This window comes from Oryx dammah, unplaced genomic scaffold, assembly GCF_014754425.2.
Source record: "Oryx dammah isolate SB20612 unplaced genomic scaffold, SCBI_Odam_1.1 HiC_scaffold_18, whole genome shotgun sequence".
Classification (NCBI taxonomy): domain Eukaryota; kingdom Metazoa; phylum Chordata; class Mammalia; order Artiodactyla; family Bovidae; genus Oryx; species Oryx dammah.
Genome location: NW_024070202.1, coordinates 101,340,306 through 101,366,455, shown reverse-complemented (window position 1 = coordinate 101,366,455; position 26,150 = coordinate 101,340,306). Strand labels below are relative to the sequence as shown.

General features: G+C 41.3%; 1 protein-coding gene across 1 annotated transcript in view; it reads left to right on the top strand.

Moving 5' to 3' along the window:
- Positions 1–26,150, top strand: part of DGKI (diacylglycerol kinase iota) — a 344,361-nt gene that overhangs the window by 48,953 nt on the left and 269,258 nt on the right. Inside the window, exons 5-7 of the mRNA XM_040259956.1 lie at positions 600–665; positions 17,480–17,551; positions 21,526–21,642. Of these exons, the coding sequence (XP_040115890.1) occupies positions 21,550–21,642 (93 nt within the window). The 5' untranslated portion in view covers positions 600–665; positions 17,480–17,551; positions 21,526–21,549. The remainder of the gene's footprint in view (positions 1–599; positions 666–17,479; positions 17,552–21,525; positions 21,643–26,150) is intronic.

Here is a 26,150-nt window from a genome sequence, read left to right as displayed (position 1 = left end):
TCTTCCTTTACTTTCGCTAGTTAACAAACAAGCTCTCTTCCTTTACTTTTGCTAGTTAACAAACAAACAAACTCTCAAATCATGAGATCTATTTCTTTCTGAGAATTTGATTTCTTTAAAATTCTTCCTAACACAAATGTTGAGTAGGATGCTTGCCTGGCACTTATAAAGCATTAAGTACACATTTGTTTTCTAAAATGGATGTCTTTGTCCTTCTCGCCTTCACCTCCTTTCTTTAAGAGTATTTCTTACCTGCCTCAGTTACCTCCCAGCCCCAAGTCACAAACCTAAACCATGTTTTTACTAAGAAGAAAGCAGAGTACCAGGAATTCATTACAGGCGTTTGTCACCAGGAAGCTGCAGAGAGAAGGCATAACTAATGGTTTCTGCAAACATGAAAGATCACCAAAGATGGAGACTTAGCTTTTTTTTCCCAAGTGGATTCGTGTTTATTAAACAAATCACACAGGCACATACTTGGTTTTGTGCTAAGATGGGCTTAAATGATTGTTCATGGAAATCTCTACTCTTAAAACACTTTAAAAAAAAGAATCCTGGAGTTTGCACACTGAAACGTATTCACTTTTGTTTTCCCACAGAACTTTGTGCGTCACCACTGGGTGCACAGACGTCGGCAGGAAGGAAAGTGTAAGCAGTGTGGTAAGGTAAGGCGTTGCCCTGCACAGCTGTGATCACGGGAGGGTGCTCAGGCCTTGGCAAGCACCTGAGGTCCATGAGTCCCATCACCTGAATCTAGGGCTCAGTACGTCACTTCCCTTCCAAAGGCCTCCTTCCTTTAGGCCTCCTTCCCTTAAGATGGGCTTCCCTGGTGGCTCAGATGGTAAAAAATCTGCCTGCAATGCGTGAGATTCGGGTTCAATCCCTAGGGTAGGAAGATCCCCTGGGGAAGGAAATGGCAACCCACTCCAGTACCCTTCCCTGGAAAATCCCATGGACAGAGGCTACAGTCCATGGGGTCCCAAAGAGTTGAACACAACTGAGCCATTTGATTTTTTTCCCCCCCTTTCAGAGGTCTTCTTTTTGTTCTCAAATTCCCTCAAGAGGCAGTGGTCTTCATAGCAGGGATTGGCACACTTTGAGTGCTAATCCCTGGTATGAAGGGATTTTTATTTCACTGTTGACAATTAAGAAAAGGAGACTTCCTCTCTTGTTTAAACTCCCTCCTGAGGATTGTGGGTACATCACACACTTCTTCAAACAACAGCAGGTGGCTGAGCGACGCGGCTCGTGTTGATATGTTGTGGTTGAGCAGAACTGGGTAGAAGGGCAACATGGAAGCAAGGAGTGTGTTGCTCTCCTGGGATATCACCCGCTTCCTAGAAAGAGATGCCCTTCTCATATGTGGTCATTTATGTCCACTCCTTGAGTGTCATGGGCTGTGAGCCCCTCAGGGTGCAGGGCCACGTGTAAGAGTGAGGCAGGGCTCTTGAAAGCTGCATGCTCTGTAGACTGCCCGATATTGACCCTAACAGATTTGGGTTATGGCTTTTTTCAACATACAAAGATCTACTTTAGGAATGGAAGGATACTCTGAGCAGGTTAATCCGGTGGTAAATCCTACTACAAAGATTTTTTTAAAAATCACATCAACATAAGCTGGTCATTTGATATTTCCAATTTTCCTGACATGATCTCTAGTCTTTCCCCTTCTGTTGTTTTCTTATAATTTTATGCACTGTTCATTGAAGAAGGCCTTTTTGTCTCTCCTTGCTATTCTTTGGAACTTTGTGTTTATTTGGATATACCTTTCACTTTCTCCCTTGCATTTCGCTTCTCTTCTTTCTTTAGCTGTTTGTGAAATCTCCTCAGATGACCACTTTGCCCTTTTGCTTTTCTTTGGGATGGTTTTGTCCACTGCCTTCTGTACAGTATTGCAGACCTCCGTCCATAGTTCTTCAGGCACACTGTTTACTAGCTCTGATTCCTCAAATCTATTCATTACCTCTCAGAGAAGGCAATGGCATCCCACTCCAGTACTCTTGCCTAGAAAATCCCATGGGCAGAGGAGCCTGGTGGGCTGCAGTCCATGGGGTCGCTAAGAGTCAGACATGACTGAGCGACTTCACTTTCACTTTTCACTTTTCACTTTCATGCATTGGAGAAGGAAATGGCAACCCACTCCAGTGTTCTTGCCTGGAGACTCCCAGGGATGGCAGAGCCTGGTGGGCTACCATCTATGGGGTTGCACAGAGTCGGACACGACTGAAGTGACTTAGCAGCAGCAGCAACATTCATTACCTCTACTGTAGTTTCATAGGGGATTTGATTTCAGTTGTGCATGGCTGTCCTAGTGGTTTCCCCCCTTTTCTTTAGTTTAAGCCTGAATTTTGCTATGAAAAGCTGGTGATCAGAGTCACAGTCAGCTCCAGGTCTTCTTTTTTGCCAATTGTATACAGCTTCTCCATCTTCAGCTATAGGTAATGTAATGTTTGATTTTGGTGTTGACCATTTGGTGATGTCCATGTGTAAAGTTGTCTCTTGAGTTGTTGAAAAAGGGTGTTAGCTATGACCAGTGCATTCTCTTGGCAGGATTCAGTTAGCCTTTGCCCTGCTTCATTTTGTTTTGAAGATTTCACCCAAAGATAGGCACAATAAAGGACAGAAATGGTAGAGACCTAGCAGATGCTGAAGGGATCAAGAGGAGAAGGTAAGAATACACTGAAGAATTGTACAAAAACGATCTTAATGAATTAGATTGCTACAACTGAGTGGTTAGTCACCCTCAGAAAGACATTCTGGATTGTGAAGTCAAGTGGGCCTTAGGAAGCACTGCTGTTAATAAAGTTAGTGGATTCGATGAAATCCCAGTAGAACTGTTCAAAACCCTAAAGGAGGATGCCATCAAGGTGTTGCATTCAATATATCAGCAAATCTGGAAGACCCAGCAGTGGCCATGGATTGGAAAAGGTCACTCCTCATCCCAATTGCCAAGAAGGGTAGTACTAAAGAATATGCTAACCACTGGACAGTTGCACTCATTCCCCATGCTAATAGTTCAGTTCATTCATTCAGTTGTGTCTGACTCTTTGCAACCCCATGGACTGCAGCACACCAGCCCTCCCTGTCCATCACCAACTCCCAGAGCTTGCTCAAACTCATGTCCATTGAGTCGGTGATGCCATCTAACCATCTCATCCTCTGCCATCCCCTTCTCCTTCTGCCATCAATCTTTTCCAGCATCAGAGTCTTTTCCAATGAGTCAGTCCTTCGCATCAGGTGGCCAAAATATTGGAGTTTCAGCGTCAGCATCAGTCCTTCCAATGAATATTCAGGACTGATCTCCTTTAGGATGGACTGGTTGGATATCCTTGCAGTCCAAGGGACTCTCAAGAGTCTCCTCCAACACCACAGTTCAAAAGCATCAATTCTTCAGTACTCAGCTTTCTTTATAATCCAGCTTTCACATTCTTACATGACTACTGGAAAAACCATAGCTTTGACTAGATGGACCTTTGTTGGCAAAGTAATGTCTCTGCTTTTTAATGTGTTGTCTACGTTGATCATAGCTTTTCTTCCAAGGATCAAGCATCTTTTAATTTTGTGGCTGTTGTCACCATCTGCAGTGATTTTGGAGCCCCCCCCCCCCGAGGGAAGGGCGGTCGCGGTGTCTATTGTTTCCTTTCTATTTGCCATGAAGTGATGGGATAGGATGCCATGATCTTAGTTTTCTGAATGTTGAATTTTAAGCCAACTTTTTGACTCTCCTCTTTCACTCTCATCAAGAGGTTCTTTAGGTCTTCTTCGCTTTCTGCCATAAGAGTGGTGTCATCTGTGTATCTAAGGTTATTGATGTTTCTCCTGGCAATCTTGATTCCAGCTTGTGCTTCATCCAGCCCAGCTTTTTGCATGATGTACTCTGCATATAAGTTAAAATAACCAGGGTGACAATATACAGCCTTGACGTACTCCTTTCCTTATTTGGAACCAGTCCTTTGTTCCATGTCCGGTTCTAACTGTTGTTTCTTGACCTGCATACAGATTTCTAAGGAGGCAGATCAGGTGGTCGGGTATTCCCATCTCTTTAAGCATTTCCACAGTTTGTTGTGATCCACACAGTCAAAGGCTTTGGTGTAGTCAATAAAGCCAAAGTAGATGTTTTCCTGGAACTCTCTTGCTTTTTTGATGATCCACTGGATGTTGGTAGTTTGATCTCTAGTTCTTTTTCCTTTTCTAAATTCAACTAGAACATCTGGAAGTTCACAGTTCACACACTGTTGAAGCCTGGCTTGGAGAATTTTGAGCATTACTTTGCTAGTGTGTGAGATGAGTGCAATTGTGCGGTAGTTTGAGCATTCTTTGGCATTGCCTTTCTTTGGGATTGGAATGAAAACTGACCTTTTCCAGTCCTGTGGCCAGGACTGAGTTTTCCAAATTTGCTTTCATATTGAGTACAACACTTTCACAGCATCATCTTTTAGGATTTGAAATAGCTCAACTGGAATTCCATCACCTCCACTAGCTTTGTTCATAGTGATACTTCCTAAGGCCCACTTGACTTTGCATTCCAGGATATCTGGCTCTAGGTGAGTGATCACACCATCGTGGTTATCTGGGTCCTGAAGATCTTTTTTGTATAGTTCTTCTGTGTATTCTTACTACTTTTTCTTAATATCTTTTGCTTTAGTTAGGTCCATACCATTTCTGTCCCTTATTGTGCCAGTCTTTGCATGGAATGTTTCCTTGGAATCTCAGATTTTCTTGAAGAGATCTCTAGTCTTTCCAATTCTATTGTTTCCCTCTATTTCTTTGCTAGTAAGGTCATGCTTAAAATCTTGCATGCTAGGTTTCAGCAGTATGTGAACCAAGAACTTCCAGATGTCCAGGCTGGGTTTAGGAAAGGAAGAGGAACCAGAGATCAAATTGCCAACATTTTGCTGGATTATAGAGAAAGCAAGGGAGTTCCAGAAAATCATTTATCTCTGTTTCATCAACTACACTAAAGCTTTTGACTGTGTGGATCGTGACAAACTGTGGAAAGCTCTTAGAGAGTTGGGAATACCAGACCACCTTACTTGTCTCCTGAGAAGCCTGTAGGTGGTTCAAGAAGCAACAATTAGATCCCTGTATGGAACAACTGATGGATTCAGGATTGAGAAAGGAGTATGACAGGGCAGTCTGCTGTCACCCTGTTTGTTTAATCTATATGCTGAGCACATCATGAGAAATGCTGGGCTGGATGAGTTGCAAGCTGGAATCAAAATAGGCGGGAGAAACATCAACAACTTCAGATATGCATGGCAGAAAGCAAAGCAGAACTAAAGAGCCTCTTGATGAGGGTGAAGGAGGAGTGTGAAAGAGCTGGCTTAAAACTACATATTAAACAAAACTAAGATCATGGCATCAGACCCCATTACTTCATGGAAATAGAAGGGGAAAAGGTGATGTAGTGACGGATTTCCTCTTCTTGGGCTCTAAAATCACCGTGGATGATAGCTTCAACCATGAAATCAGAAGATGATTGCTTCTTGGCAGGAAAGCTGTGACAAAGCTAGACAGTGTGTTGAAAAGCAGAGACATTACTCTGCTGAAAAAGTCTCTATAGTCAAGGCTATGGTCTTGCCACTGGTCATGTATGATTCTGAGGGCTGGACCTTAAAGAAAGCAGAGCACCAAAGAATTGGTGCCTTTGAATTGTGGTGTTGGCAAGACTCCTGAGAGTCCCTTGGTTGCAAGGAGATCAAACCAGTCTATCTTCAATTCACTTCAGTCACTCAGTTGTGTATGACTCTTTGCGACCCCATGAATTGCAGCATGCCAGGCCTCTTTGTCCATCACCAATTCCCAAAGTTCACTCAAACTCATGTCCATCGAGTCAGTGATGCCATCCAGCCACCTCATCCTCTGTCATCCCCTTCTCCCCCTGCCCCCAATCCCTCCCAGCATCAGAGTCTTTTCCAATGAGTCAACTCTTCGCATGAGGTGGCCAAAGTATTGGAGTTTCAGCTTTACCATCATTCCTTCCAAAGAACACCCAGGACTGATCTCCTTTAGAATGGACTGGTTGGATCTCCTTGCAGTCCAAGGGACTCTCAAGAGTCTTCTCCAATACCACAGTTCAAAAGCATCAATTCTTTGGCGCTCAGCTTTCTTCACAGTCCAGCTCTCATCCATACATGACCACTGGAAAAACCATAGCCTTGACTAGATGGACCTTTGTTGACAAAGTAATGTCTCTGCTTTTGAATATGCTGTCTAGGTTGGTCATAACTTTCCTTCCAAGGAAAAAGCGTCTTTTAATTTCATGGCTGCAGTCACCATCTGCAGTGATTTTGGAGCCCCCCAAAATAAAGTCTGCCACCATTTCCACTGTTTCCCCATCTTAAGGGAGATCAATCCTGCATACTCGTTGGAAGGACTGATGCTGAAGCTGAAGCTCCAGTATTTTGGTCATCTAATGTGAACAGCCATCTCTTTGGAAAAGTCCCTGATGCTGGGAAAGATTGAGAGCAGAAGGAGAAGAGGGTGTCAGTGGATGAGATGGTTTGATTGCATCACTGATGCAATGGACGTGAACTTGGGCAAACTTCAAGAGATGGTGAAAGACAGGAAGGCCTGGCATGCTGCAGTCCATGGGGTCTCAAAGAGCTGGACACGACTGAGCGACTGATCAACAACAAGCTGGTCTCAATAAAGGAAGTTTTGATTTGGTAGAGTGGAAGATAATTTGGGAAATTATAGTCCTCGTCAACTCATTTCTAATGTGTATTTATTCATGTGACTCCTTTGGGTCAAGCACTGGGGTGAGCTGACCAGTATGCATTTTTGACAATAGAGGGAGGCCACCTAAGTTGTGTGGAGGGTGAGTGAGACAGGGAAAAAAGTTTGATTAATTTTGTTGTTTGCCCAGTGCTACATTCTTTAGCCTCAAGGGTATGCCCCTCCCTCCATTATAACTGGTAATATCTCCTCCAATTCAACACAGTGACTTCCAGCTGGTTTCTTTCTAGCCTGGAATCTTTCCCAGCTAGAAAATAGATTAAAAGCAGACAAAATAGATTAAAAGGGGGAGGAGGAAAAAAGGGGGGAGGGGAAGAGGTAAAAATAGAAGGAGGAGGGAGGGGGAGTTGAACGATGCTTACCAGCCCTTTTCCACAACTGGAAACAAAAGGAGGTCAGCCCTTTGCCCTCACATGACCTCCTTCATTGGGTCCATCTCCTTCCCTTGCTAGTGTTGCCCTAGTGGTGGTGGATTACTCACTAAGTTATATCCGACTCTCTGCAGCCTCATAGACTATAGGCCACCAGGCTCTTCTGTCCATGGGACTTCCCAGGCAAGAATACTGGAGTGGGTTGCCATTTCCTACTCCAGGGGATCTTCCCGACCCAGGGACTGAATCTTTGTCTCCTGCATTGCAGGCGAATTCTGTACTGACTGAACCACCAGGAAAGGCCTGGTATTGCACTTGGGCTTACGAATTTTCTCTTACTTAGTGAAGTATAGACTGGCTACAACTTTCCCATAAGAATGTGCACATGTGTACACATAAGAGAGAATGAACAGGTAGGCACAGCCAATTTTAAGGTCGGAGATGTGAACAGTAGGAAGGATTTGGAAAAACTATCTTCACTGGACAGCCTAGTAGCTGGCACCCCCTCAGCAGTTTTCAAGCCATAATAGATTTAGAGAAATTTTATTAAAAGAAAATCAATAAGCATTGTATATCTTGTGACAAATATTCCCTAGCGTCATATGCACGCCCCTTTCTGGCCCTGCCTTCTGTTGGCATGGTCAACCGCAGAGGAGGAACTGGACACCCCGCAGTCTGACTTGCTGTGACCGTGTCTCTCTTCCCGGCCAGCGTCCCCAGGCAACCATCTAGGAGTGCTCGCAGGGCACTTCTCATCATGGCCGTCTGTGGGGAGGTCTGTGGTCCCAGCTCTTCACATAACGTTCCTATAATACTGTTCTGTTATATTCATCTCCTGTGTTTATAATATAGCTGCTTATGGATTCTCGCAAGCTCAAGCCATTGTGGCATGGGGTGGTCTTAAATCTGTCTCCTTGCTGGATAGTAAATAATCCTTCTTTGGAGCCTGGTTTATTCCCCGGATTAGAAGAAACCTAGTGACTCTCTTTCCATTTGCAGACCACGTGGTTGAAGTTTCATTTCAGATTTTTTGTGCTCTGCATAGTTTTCATCAGTATGGTTGGCTGTACATTCTTACACATCCAGAGATTTCTAAACCACCCCCCCCCACACACACACACACACTTCTATGCAGCTTATTCCATAGTTTATCCATTGGAATGGCTAATAAATATATTCACTTACCAAAACCAAATTTTTAAACTGATGGTTTAAAAACATTTGGGCTTATTAGTAAGTGTTTATAGCTAAGAGTGTTTGTAGTTTCACTTTCTGCTTTTTAAAAAATTAACAGTAAATATTTGGACTAATTTTCTTGCAGTCCTTGAATGTGTTTGAGTGTGTGTGGCATATAATGAATAGCAAATGAGGCTATTTGTGATTCAGTTGCTTTACCACTCACTCACCATCAGGCTGTATGTTTATGATCACCGCATAGGGTTACATTGTTTCCATTCATAATCCTACATTGTGTAAGAGTTAGGGTCCAGGCTTCCCTGGCAGCTCAAACAGTGGAGAATCTGCCTGAAATGCAGGAGACCTGGTTTCATTTCCTTGGTTGGGATGATCCCTTGGAAAAGGGAATGTCTACCCACTCCAGTATTTTTGCCTGGAAAATCCCATGGATAGAGGAGCCTGGCGGGCTTCTGTCCAGGGGGCTACAAAGAGTCAAACACGACTAAGCAACTAACACTTTTACTTTCTTTTAGGGTCCAGGAAGGAAAGAGATCTGACATTCAAATTATGTAATTTGATGTGTTTAATAGAATCTTTAAAATGCATGAGCAGAAGAGAAACCACAAGGAGAGTATAGAACTCTATTCATCTGTCCCTGGAATGCCATGGCAACTCTAATTTGCCTATTTCTGTATGATTTTGATTCCTTCCTCCTCTGTCACAGCAATTCTGGCATTGCTCCTTCACTTAACACTCATTTTTCGTTCAAGTTTTCAGACACCATTGTAGTATTGATTTTAGCATCCTAGTGTTAGTGCTGTAGTCTGGGGGTCCTGATACTGTGTTAAATTATTTGTTGTAGAATGCTCCCACATTGAGAAACTCTCTTTTATTCAACATTAAGTCCTGCCCCGCTTTTTCCTGCACCCCCAGGACCCAGTCCCATGCACACTTTCCTTTTCCTGTTGGTATATATTGGTTAGGTCCTACAGCTAGATTTTTTGAGATGTATTCCTTTTTCTTTCTGAGCAGCCTCTGCACATTCCAGACTGGGTATATTGGTGTGAAAAGATGATTAGGTCATCTTAGATACTAGCAAGAAGAGTCGATTGAGTAGATCTAACACTAGAATGGCATTTGAAACTTGAACAACAGCAACAAATCTATCCTCCAATTAAAAATTTTTTTTCAAGAATGACATGATGGTTACATATCCTGACTGCGCAGAGAGAGGACAGTGGATATCTGTATTTCATACCCTTCTAGATAGTGACCTATATATCTCTCCTTTTGACTGATTCTAATTTGTATATTTTTGCTATAATAATACTATAATTATTAGTAAAAAAAAAAAAAAATCCATGTTAAGTGAGGTAAAGATACCAGAATTGCTGTGATAGAGTAAGTAGAAATCAAAATCTCACAGAAGTAGGCCTGCTAGAGTTGCTATATCAGAGACAGCTAGAAAACCCATCAGTTTACTATTAAAATCCCAAAGTGAAGTCAAAGCTGTTTCTAGGTAGCAGAATCTTTTATTTCTCTAAAGCATGCATTATATGGTGGTATTCCTTTGTCATAGATTCATGAAATCAGAAGGAGCACAATCTAAATAATTTCGGCAGTTTTGTCAGTATCTTTCTCAGTTGTCTGGGAGCTGTTACAGGAAAAGTCCAATTTTGCACCAAAAGAAAGTGCAATTAGTTTTACCTGCAGAATAGCATTTTCCTCCATTAGTTAAGGTTGGAGACTATAGCCAGTTATGTCCTGGAATGTCATACTGCCAGCAAGATTATAGACTATAGGACTTCTCAGAATATATGTAATGATTTGTAGTTGGTAACTGTGATAACATCAGTCCTGTCTTTTAAAAAACATAGTTTTGATTAAAAACAAATTTTCCAAAAAATGACCCGCTTGGTGAATATTATCAAGCTTCCCTTGTGGTTCAGCTGGTAAAGAATCTGTCTGCAGTGTGAGACCTGGCTTCAATCCCTGGGTTGGGAAGATACCCTGGAGAAGGGAAAGGCTACCCACTCCAGTATTCTGACCTGGAGAATTCCACAGACTGTAATAGTCCATGGGGTCACAAAGAGTCTGACACGACTAAGCGACTTTCACTTTGGTGAATATTATCAACATTAAAGTTATAATTTTTATTGGGAAGGTTATCAGTTATGGGGCAGAGATGGACATTAATTTTTATGGAAGACCATTATTATTGTAATTGTACCTAGTTGTACCATTAGATAAATATTTTCATGAAAGGAACTTCCCTGGTATTCTAGGACAAAGACATAAAACTAACAGTTAACGTTTTGTATGCAGTTTTGGCCATATTGAATAAATATCTGTATCAAGCATTTTTATCCTAGAATCAGAGTGGTCATAAAAATATGAACACACAGTTAAAATAGTTAATGTGTAAACTGAAATGTAGATCTGTGTCCATTGTTATAGGCTTAATTTCAGTTATACTTTAATTACAAGCTTAAGCCTCCTACTTTCATGAAATATTTGCATCTGATTAAAATATTCTGATCATCATGCCTTGGGCACTTCATACACTGTCACGGGTTTGTGGCAACAGGTTTATGTTGAGCATCCTGTGCTCTAAATTCTGCTTCTCCCACCCCACCTCCACCACTAGTCCGGATACTCAATTTTTGACCTGTAGCTTGTATTAATAGCAAGGGCCTTTGGATAAATTAATAAAGCAGAAACTATCTGAGAATAAGGAGACTGGCTCTGATTAATAAATTGTAATTACAAAATAAAAGGGACATAAAGGCTCTATCGAGGAATAATAAAATATCAGTCTTTGTACGTGAATCAATGATTACCCTTGAATGAGAGTTTATTATGACCAATAAAGACATAAATTTTCAGAGCTCTTAATGCCACATAGTTAAACCCAGTGAACAAAAATTTCGATTTTTCAAAGATAATTCTAATAAAGTAACTGTAGATTCATATAATTTGCAGCACTGTCAGAAGCTAGAAAAATTGGTTACTGTAATTCAGTTTATAAAGCTATTAGTTATTTTAACTCAGTTTTACTTCAATTTATGTCTACATTTTGAAAATCTTGACTGTTTATGAAATGTGTGAATTAAAACCAGTAAAATCAGTATTGGAGGCTTTAGGATGCTCAAGTAAATTAGATTTTTTATGATTAAATAAACCCTGCTGCTGCTAAGTCGCTTCAGTCGTGTCCGACTCTGTGTGACCCCATAGATGGCAGCCCACCAGGCTCCTCTGTCCCTGGGATTCTCCAGGCAAGAACACTGGAGTGGGTTGCCATTTCCTTCTCCAGTGCAGGAAAGTGAAAAGTAAAAGTGAAGTTGCTCAGTCATGTCTGACTTTTCGAGACCCCATGGTACCATTTTTACACTGTGATAAAGCCAAGGAAAAGGCATATTATAAAACTAGTCTAATATCCGGTGATTCACATTGCCAGGCAAGGGTATACCTATTCTTGGAAAATTGGGCTGAATAGTTTGTTGATGGGAAAAAGTTAACAATTTGCACTTATGAGGAAAGAGATCGGTTCATGAAGACGTTGCTAATTAACTATTGAAGTGTTAAGCTCTGTACAGGACAGTTTGTAAGTCTGTAGATCATCAGTTAAATAGGTTCCATGTTTTATTAGAAAGAAGTTTTCAGTTAGGTTGGTGTGAGTTTGCCTGTGGGTCACTCAAAGGTCAAATGTCAGTTTTTCTTGTTTAGAAAAAAGTTTTCAATTAGATTGGTTGGTGTGGGTCTATACCTGGGTCACTCAAAAGTCTCAGTTACTTAGCTTCAGCTGGTGAAACTCTGAAACGTCATCACTGGTTGTCAGCTTCCGCTGGTTAAAAGCAGTTGCGTGGGAACGGCACAGCTAGTTTGAGATCTGCTCCAATGGGAAAAATTTCCTTCTGTGTTGTATCAAATCGCTATAGTACTTCTATCCCACTGGATAAGTTTACAAGAGTGCTATAATAGTTTCATTTTAAATTTTTAATTAAAACATGGTAAATTTTCCATTTTGTTTTTCTAGTAATAATGAACTTTGCATCTAATTAAACTTAGGATGAACATTTTATTAGATATTAAACATAATGTGTGTAAAAGAAAATATACAGTTTTCAAAAATGAAAGGAAATATTTGAGCAAAAATGAAGTACTCTGTGTTAAGATGGATATTGATTTAGCCTGAAATAATTCCCTTGGGTTTGCTTTTGTAATACTTTGTGAGTCTTGAATATGCAAGTGGACATGGTGAGGTTTATTTTGCTATCAGTGGTTAAAGTTTTGGAGGCAAGAGCAGTATCTCTTGGGTTGAATCAAATCATACAGGGACTGGGACTACAGTCAGGAAATTCCCTCACCCAAATCTCAGTTAAATACATAAACAATAAGAAAGTTTGTTTCAAGTAAAGCTCCCTTTCCTGGTTTCAGCCAAGGCTATAAAAATGAGTGCTATTTGGTGTATGCCCTTGGGTGCACAAGAAAAAGAGGCAACAAAGCTCTAGCTGCTCAGAATAAATGTTGTTTAAACTTTATTCTAAAAAACTGTATCCCTCAAGGTTCTTGGTATTTATAATCCTGAAGTTAGCTCCAGCGCATCTGACCTCACACTCCTGTTTTCCTTGTGGATAGTGATGAATGAAGTAGCCCTTAACAATCAGAGTCAATTGAAATTCAGTTAGGGCATCTGTCGGTATCATAATATCAGATTTGGGCCAGCATTTATAAATAGGTAATTAGGAATCTGGTTTTTCTTGCTGTGCTGAGATCCCAGGCAAAACCTGCCTGTGGGATCATGGAGGCTCCAGGGTGTTCTTAGCTCAGTCATGTCTGACTCTCTGCGACCCCATGGAGTACAGCACGCCAGGCCTCCCTGTCCATCACCAACTCCCAGAGTTTACTCAGACCCATGTCCATTGAGTAGGTGATGCCATCCAACCATCTCATCCTCTGTTGTCCCCTTCTCCTCCTGCTTCAATCTTTTCCAGCATTAGGATCTTTATAAATGAGTCAGCTCTTTGCATCAGATGGCCAAAGTACTGGAGTTTCAGCTTCAGCATCAGTCCTTCCAATGAATATTCAGGACTGATTTCCTTAGGATAGACTGGTTTGATCTTGCAGTCTAAGGGACTCTCAAGAGTCTTCTCCAACACCATAGTTCAAAAGCACCAGTTCTTTGACGCTCAGCTTTCTTTATAGTCCAACTCTCACATCCATACATGACTACTGGAAAAGTCATAGCTTTGACTAGATGGACCTTTGTTGGCAAAGTAATGTCTCTACTTTTTAATATGGTGTCTAGGTTGGTCATAACTTTTCTCCCAAGGAGTAAGCGTCTTTTAATTTCACCATCTGCAGTCATTTTGGAGCCCCCCAAAATAAAGTCTGCTGCTGTTTCCATTGTTTCTCTATCTAATTGCCATGAAGTGATGGGACCAGATGCCAATATCTTTGTTTTCTGAATGTTGAGCTTTAAGCCAACTTTTTCACTCTCCTCTTTCACTTTCATCAAGAGACTCTTTAGTTCTTCACCTTCTGCCATAAGGTAGTATCTGTCGTCTGCATATCTGAGGTTATTGATATTTCTCCCAGCAATCTTGATTCCAGCTTGTGCTTCCTCCAGCCCAGAGTTTCTCATGATTTACTCTGTGTATAAGTTAAATAAGCAGGGTGACAATATACAGCCTTGGCATACTCCTTTCCCTATTTGGAACCAGTCTGTTGTTCCATGTCCAGTTCTAACTGTTGCTTCCTGACCTGCATACAGGTTTCTCAAGAGGCAGGTCAGGTGGTCTGGGATTCCCATCTCTTTCAGAATTTTCCACAGTTTATTGTGATCCACACAGTCAAAGGCTTTGGCGTAGTCAATAAAGCAGAAGTAGATGTTTTTCTGGAACTCCCTTGCTTTTTCGATGATCCAGCGGATGTTGGCAATTTGATCTCTGGTTCCTCTGCCTTTTCTAAATCCATCTTGAGCATCTGGAAGTTCCAGGTTCATGTATTGTTGAAGCCTGACTTGGAGAATATTGAGCATTACTTTGCTAGTGTGTGAGATGAGTGCAAGTGTGCGGTAGTTTGAGCATTCTTTGGCATTGCCAGGGTGTTCTACTCAGGTCTTTCTGTTAGATAGTAACCCTGAAGCCATGGCCACTGTGACTATGCCAAATTGAAGTCTGAAACAGAGAGCAAATTGCCACGAGGCTCATTTCCAAGGGACGCACCACAGCTACATAAACATAGTACCCAGCGCCCCAGTTGTGGCTGGCCTGGGGGCTTGTGTCTGCTCTCAGCCAGGCTGTCAGGGCACACTGGACTGGCTCTGTTTCTCCCTGAAGTCAGAAGGCCAATAGTCGGTAGAGAGATGAGCTAATACAATTGAATAGAGCATTGCTAGTCACACATATGATAGTGGAGGACTGTTAGCAAGAAGTTAGAAGAGGTTCCAACAGTAAACGTGCTTTTTCTGTATACTGTGTTATAAAGGACTTTTCAAATGCATTTCTTTATTGGATGCTTATAACTACTCAGTGATGTTGGAGAGGTTTGTATTTTTATGAGCACTTCCAGATGGATGAAGGAAGAAGACAGAGGGTTAAGTGATCTGCTGTGTCTGTAGCTATTGGAGGAGAGTTTAGTGAGGAGGGGCATATTTTCAGGTATTTGGGGTTAGGGTTTAAAATCTGGATAGCGTGAACTTTGTTGTTGGATCATAGTGTGGTGGCAGTGACTTTCTTGTTCAGGTAATCAGAAAATATTCCTGCCATGCCTATGCTAAGTTGTAAAGATTTATTAAGAAATGTTACAAGGACTTCTCCCAGAGAACGTATAATTCCACTTTGGAACATACATGCACATGAACTATTTCTGTTAGGCAGTAATAACGCTCAGGTGCCAGGGACTGTGTGGGTTGTGGCTGACCGGTACAGCAGTAAGCCTGCGGATGCCAACCTGTCCTAATAATTCTGTCCATGTTTGTTTTACAGAAGAGCATCCTTTACTGGGGAAATGCTCTGTCGCCTCTGTCAATGAGAATATCAAGACTCGTTGTTTGTAGGGGGGGCGGGGATGAGTATGTTTGGTGACCATTTTCAGTTATTCACTAGGAGGGCTCATTAGGCTCAGAGTATATTCCCTTCTCCAGGAAATCTTCCCAACCCAGGGATCGAAACCAGGTCTCCCACATTGCAGGTGGATTCTTTGCCAGCTGAGCCACAAGGGAAGCCCAAGAATACTGGAATGAGTAGCCTATCCCTTCTCCAGCCAATCTTCCCAACCCAGGAATCGAACCAGGGTCTCCTGCATTGCAGGAGGATTCTTTACCAACTGAGCTATGTGGGAAATATTACTCACAGCTGTGATTTATTAAAACAAACAGATACAAAGCAGAGTCAACAGAGGAAAGGAACATGGGATAAGGTCCTGCGGAAACCAAGTGTAAAGTACCAGAAGCCTTCTGACAGTTGCAAAGGACGCACTTAATTTTTTCCAACACAGATGGTGACAACTTGTGTGAAATACTGTCTCCTGGGTCTCATCTGAGACTTGGTGGTCAGGTTTTTCTTGGGGGTCTGGTGAGATAATCACCCCCTGCCCAGCACAGACCCAGCCTCCAGTCTCCAAAAGGAAAGCAGCTGTTCATACACCAGGGGGTTTGTACCAACAATTCAGGCACAGTGAGCCACCCTCAACTGGGGAACCCCTCCTGAAATTCAAGTTCCCTAATGCCAGCCAAGGACCCACACTGCAAGCAGGCTTTTGTGAGGATAGCAGACTCATGCTTGTTTTGTGAATGCCTCTGCACTGAGCGATTCTATAATCGCTTAAGTTGTTGAGAAAAGGATATTGATGGAGAAACTTTTCGGAATCCAGGCAAGTCCAATGTTAAGAAGAGGTCACGTTTCTTGAAGTGGGATTTGAGGTTGGACAAAAAAGAGAAGGATTCAAGGTGGAATTGCAGAGCACCAAGGTTTGACCCTGGTCCCAGTCTCCTGTCCACGTGCAGGAGACGGAGAAGAAGAAGGAGAATTGGGATGTGTTTTAGGAAATCAGGAGAGGCTAGAGGACCACAAAGGAGGAAATGCTCATTAGTATATAAAATGCTGCAAACAGGTAGGAATTACGGGGACTGCAAAAATGCTGCTAGGACTTCTTTTAATAATGTGTAAATTGACTTTCTTTAAACTCAAAGTTATCTGTACACATTAAGCAAGACATGCAGCTCGTTGCCTTTAAAGCTTTCCTGCCCATCTATTTGCTTTGGGTCACTTAAAAAGCTTTAAGAGTTTGGGGTCATTGATCTGCATTAGTTTGTTTGGCTTAGATTTCACAAGCAGATAGAAATGGGTGAGCTTTGGGAAAGCTAAAAAAAATTTCCTTGAGAGTTACTGCATACTTCTCTCTGGTAATTATTTAGGGACAACAGCGGCCAAAAAGCATCTCTTCTTTCCTTGATGGAAAAGTAATTCTGTTTGTTCATTAAGAGGATTGTGTTTGCCATTCCATTAATCTCATTGCCATTTGCTGGCGAAAAATGGAAATTGAAAGCTGCTTGTTTTGAGTCCTGACATCCCAAGGGGATGATGAGAGTGTTTGAATTTCCTTTTCCACCCTTGGACGTCTCCCAGACTCTCACTTCTAGATCACCTGACTGTCTCCTGCTTCCTTTCTGTCTCTGTGGTTTCTTGATGGTACGGTTGTGTAGGACCTCTGAGATGGATAACCACTGTTAAAAAAAAAAAAATCATGTGAACCAATAGAGGCTTCTTTTTAACTTAAAATAAAAATGCACCAGAACCTCACTTACTTGGTGGAGGGTCGATGATTTGGGGACTTCCTTGGCAGCCCAGTGGTTAAGACTCTGCCTTCCAGTCCGCAGGGCACAGGTTCAATCTCTGGTCAGGGAACTAAGATCCCACACGCCACACAGTGCGGTCAAAGCAAAAAAAAGTTTTTGTGGCTGACTTTGAGTGCTAGTGGTAAAGCGAATACTGGTGCCTCCTCTCTCACACTTTAGAGAATTTGGTGATAGGAAAGGTGGTAGAAGGTGGAGATGTAAGTGCCCGCTGTGGCATTTGCTGTCTCAATTCCCTTAAGCCTGGCCTTACTGACTTCCTTGGACTTCAGGAGGGCAGATTCATGCTCGATTGGAAGTGGTTTTTAATTCTCTGTTTCTTATTCTGATATTCTAGGGCTTCCAGCAAAAATTCTCCTTCCACAGTAAAGAGATTGTGGCTATCAGCTGTTCCTGGTGTAAGCAGGCGGTAAGTTTGGGGATAAGATAAAACAAACTGGCCTCCTGTTTTCTCAAAATAGAATTATGTCATGGCTGGAGTTCCTGTCTGTAAGTGGAACATTATCCTAATTTATGTGTTATTTCTCTCATAGGATCTGTGGAGGAAAAAAGACACATTAGAACTATAGAACCATAGGATAAATGAGCTGCAAGAAACTAGAAATTAACCCCTTTATTTATATACATTGAAACCTGGAATCCCAGGTCAGAAAATCCCCTCCTGATTCTATCTCTGAGTCTAGAATTGAGGGATTTTCACTCCAGGGCCACTTGCCCCGTAGTACACTAGGTCATTGATGATGACTTGTATAGAAGGAAGTTGCAACCTTAGATAATCCCTCTGACAAAGTAATTCAGACATCTTGGTTCTTCTGTTTTTGATGTGGGTGAATTTTTTTCTTAATGGGACTGTATTAGGATTATAGTGGGCTTATATTCTTCCTTAGGTTTGGATGTTGTTATAGTTGGCTGTATGCTTATTGAAATGTTACTCTTTCTTACATTTGAACATGGATACTCATATGGATCCAATGATAATTTCCCTTTTTACTTTTCCTCTCTTCTCTTTTTTCATTTTTTAACAGCTCTGTCCCAACCAGATGGTTCAATTTTTTTTTTTTTTTGGTCTATGAACCTATTTTTTTTCTTTAGCTGGATAATGGAGACTGACTCACAGGTTAGCAAACTGTGGCTTGTAAACCAAATCTGACTGCTTCCTGTTTTTGTAACTAAAGTTTTATTGGAACGCAGCCATGCCCATCCTTTATGTATTGCCTCTGGCTACTTTTTTGTTCCAGCAGCAGAGTTGAATAATGCAGCAGAAACTATATGGCCCCATAAGACTAAAATATTTACTATCCAGTCCTTTTATAGAAACAATCTGGACCCTTGCTCTAATCTCTCAATTTACTGGTTTTTTAAACTGTCTTTGTAATTGGGATATAATGTCCCCTCACTGCACAGCCAACCTAGAAATAAAGGGCTGTGCTGTTTAAGCTTAAGGGTTAAGGCTGTGCAGATAAACTTCAGACTTCCAGGTGGCTTAGGGGTAAAGAATCCGCCTGCCAACGCAAGAGACGCAGGGTGCATTGGTCAGAAAGATCCCCTGGAGGAGGGCGTGGCAACCCACTCCAGTATGCTTGCCTGGAGAATCCCATGGGCAGAGGAGCCTGGTGGGCTACAGTCCATGGGTTCACAAAGAGTCGGACATGATTGACTGAAGCAACTTAGCCCATGCACTACACACAATGGCTTTATCTAGTCCCCAAGGCAGGAGTGGAAGATGCATTTACTTGAAACACAGGAAACTGGCTTTTTTTTGTGGGTAAAAGACCTTTGCATCTTTGCAGTTCCATCAGGTTCAATCTAATAATTTCTCTGGCATATTTTCACTAGCCCCCTCATGTCAGGAGGATTTGCTGTTACTTGGTAGGGACACTTTGGTCGGGAAAGTTCAGTGTTTGCTGCATCACCCTCCTGGCACGTTTTTTGTTCTTGGCATTTCTATCTCCTTTCAGTTAATTGTTTTACAAGTAGTCTTCGTGCTTCTGTTCAAGAACATGTTCACAAATATAAGGGAACATGTTTCCTTTCACTCAAGGAACTGTGCAAATACCAGTTGCACAGTTACAACTGGCCATCAAAACAGTGCCTTTGCTTGGAAAGGAAGAAGCAGATTTAGGCCCTCGGGGTCCCCAACACTGTCTATGCTTGTTGGTTCCCTGATCTGGTGAGACAACACTTGCCATCCACGTAGCATCCACGTGGCCTTAGATAGGCTGCACATGCTGCTACCCTGTAGCTGCCAGGTTGTGGTTAGATGGTTGATCCCAGGTCATTTAATTTGGAAACTGTCCTGCTTAACAGTGAACTCATATGCTTTCTTTTCTTGAATCTGTAGTCCAATCAAATCACTAAAAAAACACCTTTCACTTGACCCTTATGGCAGAGTTTTGATCAGTTCTGTGTATCTTTGGGGGCTTCCCTGGCTCCGTTGGTAAAGAATTCACCTGTAATGCAGGAGACCTGGGTTTGACCCCTGGGAAGACCTGGGAAGATCCTCTGGAGGAGGGCATGGCAACTCACTCCAGTGATCTTGCTTTGAAAATCCCCATGGACAAAAACCTGGCTGGCTACAGTCCATGGGGTTACAAAGTTGGACACAGCTGAGCGACTAATCACAGCACGTGTATCGTTGAGTTTCCCAGGGTCCCAGGTTGTAGAAGTTGTTTTTTCAAGGACTAAACTACAAAATCTTTTAAGACAGATTATGGTGATGGTGTATTTTAGCACTATAGGTAATTCCTTCTAGGATATATGATATCAAACAATTAAGTGCCTTCTGTGGGCACTTCCTGTAGCAGAAAATAAAACTGTATTTGGGAGCTGGGTTTCATGTATTCGGGTCCTGACTCTACCCCCTTAAAAGTCATGCAGTTTTAGACACACGTCTTAGTCTCTCTAGAGTACTCAGGTGTAAATTGTGAGAGTTTGAGTCGGCAGTCTCTGAGATTTCTGCCACGTTAGAAATGCAACGGCTATTCATATGGGGGTTTACTTGAATTATTAAAAATTTTTTTTAAATTATTTTAATTGGAGGATAATTACTTTGTAATATTGTGTTGCCAACAATCCTACATGCCGGGCAGCAAAGGAGACACACATTAAGAACAGACTTTTGGACTCAGTGGGAGAAGGAGAAGATGGGATGACTTGAGAGAAAATTACTTTTTAAAGAAAGAATTCGAATGACATCTCTCTGGTATATCAAATTGTTTGCAAATCACAAACAATTTAGGGAGAATTATTTATTATCTTATTAATTAGTATTTCATGCTTAATTGATTTAGTAATTTGCCACTGGATCATGTCAGATCTTGAAGCTACTCAGTGGTAAAGATAAAATTGCCCTGTTGTGATGTAATTGGGGTGGCTATATTTGACAGTTTTCCTGAGACAGTCCTAGTTTATGTCTGCTGTTCCAACATAATTATTATCTCTGCTCCCTTTCATTCTTAAAATTGTTTCAGTTAAGATGATAAATTACGTGGTCACATTAAGTATAATCTAAGTAGCAGCTACTGTTAATTTTTTTTTAAATCACTATGATTAAAATTTTAAAGCCCATAATTGTATAATGGGGATTTGATGTTTATTAGAAAACAAATGCTACCACACATTATTATCACTTTACAGTCACAAAAAAGAAAAAAAAAATTACTGGAAATGTAATTGGCCTAAGGTTACTCAGTCCATTGGGGTATAGGGCTAAGCCCCTGGAACCTAGGTATGGTTATTATCATTAGTCTATATTGACTTCCTTCCTTTCAAAAATCAAAAGCACTTTAGATTTGCCAAGCGTGCTAGGACCATTATTTTTTCAGCAGCTTTAGACAAACCCGGCAGAAGCAGTCTGTTTCCTCTCGAACAACTCTCTAGAAGAGACAATTTTTTTTTTTTCTGGGTCCCTTACACTGGAGAGACTACTGGGAAGGATTGATGTCTGTGGATAGAGAAACAAGAGGCAGATAGGAGGAATGTCACTCTGCTTGTCTTCATGTCCTTCTCAACATTATCCCAAATCAGCCAAGTCTGTGAGGAGCACAAGCCAAGTGAAACAAAATTATGTGCAAAGTTAGCCTTTCTAGAATCTTCCAAGTCTCTAACATTTTTAATGTAAATACCCTGTAAAAGGTTATCAAGTTTCAGCTGGTCTATAAACTGAGTTCTTGTAATCAGTTGTTATCAGTTTATAAAGTAGAATGAATTTGTAATCTGGTCTCTTAAGTTCCTGGGGCTGGTTGGGCAGTGATGGGGAGCGTGGGACCCCTGCGTGTGTGTGCACGCGAGCGTGTGCTTAAGTATGCACACATGCACTTATTCCTTCTTGCAGAGGCATTTCCCTCCGTGCAGAATTGTTAACTGGCCTGTTTTTCCCTTCAGTTTCACAATAAGGTGACCTGCTTCATGCTGCATCAGATTGAGGAACCCTGCTCCCTGGGGGCTCACGCTGCTGTTATTGTTCCGCCCACCTGGATCATTAAGGTGAAGAAACCTCAGGTAACTGCCGGGACCCTGGTGCTGCTGGGCCAGCTCAGAGAAAAAGGAACTGCTGCTTCTTGCTTTTCTCCCCCCAACGAGGCTCTGGGTTCCTACAATCTCTGCTCACTCCTCCCCACAGGCCCATGCTTAGCTTCTCAGTTTGTCCCGTTAGCCCATCCCTGTACTGCTGTTGGGCTCTCTCATGGAACCAGCCTCTTCTTCCTAAAGAAATCAGAGTTTCACAGCAGGAGTGCTTGCTCCCCATTCAGATGCTAATATGTATTCTCTCGCCCTGGCGCTCTTCTGAGTTCCTTAAAGCCCCTTGGTGAGCGGTGCGTGCAGCTGATTCTTACACGACTCTCTTCTCTTGCAGCCTGGGCAACCCCAGGGAGTGACTGTGAGGGCGCACGGTGGTGCAGGCTTCAGTGTTGGGTTGCGATTCCCACCACTTCCAACCCCAACGCAGACTGTGGGTCATGACCTTCCCCAGTACACGAGGCCTGCTTAGAGAGCAACACTCTTTCCTTAAGGCAAAGTAGAATTTATCCTCTTAACAGCTAATCTCATTCTGTATTCAAGCCTCCTTGTACTTTCTGCATTGCAGGCTGATTCTTTAGGTCTGAGCCACCAAGAAGCTCTTTTGTACGTGTGTTTCCCCTTAAAATTCAGCACTCTATCCAATTGTTTTATAGTAAACATTCAGTTAAATCAACATGTTTTCATCAAAAACCTTGATGGTATCAAGAAGGCTACTAAGCACTGTGAATGTAATACCTGATCTTTGCTCTGAAGAACCATGTAATTACTTTAAGGAAAGATCAGGGAGAGCTTCATGAAGCAGGTGGGTTTTATTCTGCTTCCTTAAAGATGAATGGGACTTAGATCAGTGGAGAAGAAACTAACATGCAGGAGAATGGCAGGAGCAAGTATACTTTGTCCAAAATTATATCCATGGGGCTGTGAGACTAGGTTGACTGCAGAGGAAGGTTTATGTAGGGGGTGAGTAAAAGGGACGAGCATAAGATTGTTCAGGCCTGACTCAGAGGAGATTTTTGCTCCGTGCAAACTTTATCCTTTTAACAAAGGAATGATTGAGTAAAATTATATATATATATATATTTTAAATATAATTGTTTAACTAGCACGAGTATGTAGGATGACCTAGGACGACTGAAGATAAAACTGGAAAACCAGAAGACACTATCACTCTGCAGAGAAACTCTAAGTTTACTTTTGTAAACTTTAAAAGATCTTTGGGTTGTGGAAATTTGCAAACAAGTGAAGAGAAAGAGATGATCATAATGAATTCTATACCCATGAACGTTTCTGCTGCTGTTGTTTCATCTGTCCCTTGCCATGCCGTATTGTTCTTTTCATAATTGAATTTGTTTTGAGATTCCCATGCAGTTCTAAGAAACAGCACAGAAGGAACCCGTGTATCCGTTACAAAGTTTCTCCTCGTGCCACCTTGTAGTACCAGGGTATAACATCAGAACCAGGATGCCAACATGATCAGTGGAGACAGAACAATTCCATCACCATCAGTGTCCTTCTGTTACCGCTTCACTGCCACATCCGTGCTTCCTCTGGCCCCACCCCATTTACTCTGTCTTCTTGAAAGTGCACGTCTCCCTTTTTTCCTTTTGCTCTAGGGTATTTTAAAGCAAAGTTTAGCCTACCATTTAATCTATAAATGCTGCCTTTTGTTTCCCAGAAAGATAATACTTCAGAAAGACAATTCCATACCATTACTTCACCCATCAAAATTAATTAATTTGAGGTGGCATCTTTAAATTATTTTCTGATTGTTTTAAATATATCTTTTTTACAGTTATTTTTTCAGACTAAGATCCAAAGTCTACAACTTCCTTTTTGTTGACTGATCTCTTAAATCTCTTTTAATCTATAGCACTCTGCTCTCTTATTTTTCCTGCCATTTATTTATTGAATAAATAGGGTCACTTTACCTACAGCATAGCTCATATTTTAATTTTGACTGATTGTATCCTTATTGTGCTTTAAAATCATTTAAATCTTCATTTAAAATCATGGCCCATATTTCTTACAAAAATATTTAGATGTAAGGACTGAGATTCAGGTTTAATTTCTTGGCAAAAGGACTATATGGGTATTGATTTCTTTTTCTGTAGTGTTGCTTTTAATGGAACATAATACCAGATTGTTCACTGTATGTTAGGTGTTAGGATTCAGAAACTGTCATCCTAATCCATTTGTTATAAATTTGTCCTTCTGTCTTTCATCTGTAATTTTATCCATTACAGATTGTTGCTTAAATCTTTTATTTGATTGGGTTTTGTTAAAGGGTGATTTTCCAATTTTTACTCTTCAATTTTTAGCTACAGTTTTTCTATGAAGAGACCTTGACCTTATTACCCGCAAATATAATACATAACAGATGCTTTTGTGTTTGCCTTCATTTGTAAATTTTCATAATAATAAGTTGGTATCATAGCAACTTTTATTAGGTAGCTGATTGGTTGGAATGGTTTTTGGGAAGTAGTTCAGAGTCAGGATGCTAAAGTCCAAAATTTTTTAATAAGCCACCTTTTTATTCCCATCTATGATTCAGGACATTGTAATAAGAAGAATGAAAGCTAACATTTATTGAATGCTTTGCGTGTATTACATATTTTAAGTACTATACATTTAGTATCTCATTGTTACAGTGCTCTTATTAGCCCCACTTCGCAGCTGATCAAAGTGAGGAATAGAAAAGTCAAACAAATTAGCTGGTCTATACAATTATTGGTGTGAGATGTATTTGAACCCACAAATTGTGATTCTGAAATCCAAGCTCTTAATGATATATCATGCTACTTTACCATGTTGCTAAACCCAGCCTTGATGAATTAGATAACTTTAAAAATTTTGGTGGTCCCTTCTCCCCTGGGTCCCAAAGTCATCAAGTAATTTAACTAATAAAGTTCTGTATAAAAGGTGGTGTATAATGAGCCTGAGGGGGCAGAGTGGCAATAGGGTAGTGGTGAAGCACTCTGGTTTGCGAACCAGGCAGCCTGGACTCATAACTTTGCCCTGCCACTTAATAACTTGTTTCATCTCAACTTAATCTCTTCTATTTCAGTTTCTCCTCTGTACAGGGTAAATAATACTCGTACCTATTTCATAGAGCTTTTTTGAGGACTACTGAGCTAAAACACGTAAAATAACACACAGAGAACAGCATCTGGCTCATTGTAGCCACTCAGATTTTAGCTCTTGCTATTTTCCTTCTTATTGACTTTTAGGAGCACAAAGGTGTCAGGTGAAGCTGTGCAACAACAGATGACAGTGGGACAGTCAAACAGGCGTCAGGATAGAAGTTACTGATCCCTGAACCTTCTGTGTTACAGCGAAAGCAGACGTGAAGAGGATGAGAGAGACCCCCAAGAGTAGGGGCCATAGCATCATATCTACAGTGTTTCCAAGTTCACCTCGAAGTATTACTGTAGCTGTTGTATTTCACACCAGAGTGGGATTGTATATTCACTAGCCCAGTTTTTCCCAGGGGAGACAGTCAAGACCTGCTCATTTACTAAATAAAAGAATACAAGAAGACAGGAAGAACATCCACACCTAGAAAATGGCAGGAGGAGGAGGAGAATGTTTGCTTGCTAGACAGAGAACTATGGTAGCATGAAGTTTCGTTATTAAAAAATGAAAAGAAAAATAGGGCAGTCATCAATGTTCAATTCTGTAGACATGAAAAAAATACCAAGGGTTGAGAGAAGTCCTTGTGTTTGGAACCAGATCACTGATAAGTCAAATCTGTAGTTTTGTAGAGTATAGGGCATGGGTGGCAACCTGTTACAAATGGTGTGGAAGCAATAAGATTAGAGGATTTATTTGGAGACATTGGGTGGGAAATCTTTTTTTATTTTTTTTATTTTTTTATTTTTTTTTAAATTTATTTATTTATTTTTAATTTTTACTTTACAATTCTGTATTGGTTTTGGCATAGATTGACATGAATCCACCACAGGTGTACATGCGTTCCCAAACATGAACCCCCCTCCCACCCCCCTCCCCACAACATCTCTCTGGGTCATCCCCGCGTGTCAGCCCCAAGCGTGTCATATCCTGCATCAGACATAGACGGGCATTTCGATTCTTACATGTTATTATACATGTTTCAATGCCATTCTCTCAAATCATCACACCCTCTCCCTCTCCCTCTGAGTCCAAAAGTCCGCTATACACATCTGTGTCTTTTTTGCTGTCCTGCATACAGGGTCATCATTGCCATCTTCCTAAATTCCATATATATGTGTTAGTATACTGTATTGGTGTTTTTCTTTCTGGCTCACTTCACTCTGTATAATTGGCTCCAGTTTCATCCATCTCATCAGAACTGATTCAAATGTATTCTTTTTAATGGCTGAGTAATACTCCATTGTGTATATGTACCACAGCTTTCTTATCCATTCATCTACTGATGGACATCTAGGTTGTTTCCATGTCCTGGCTATTATGAACAGTGCTGCGATGAACATTGGGGTACATGTGTT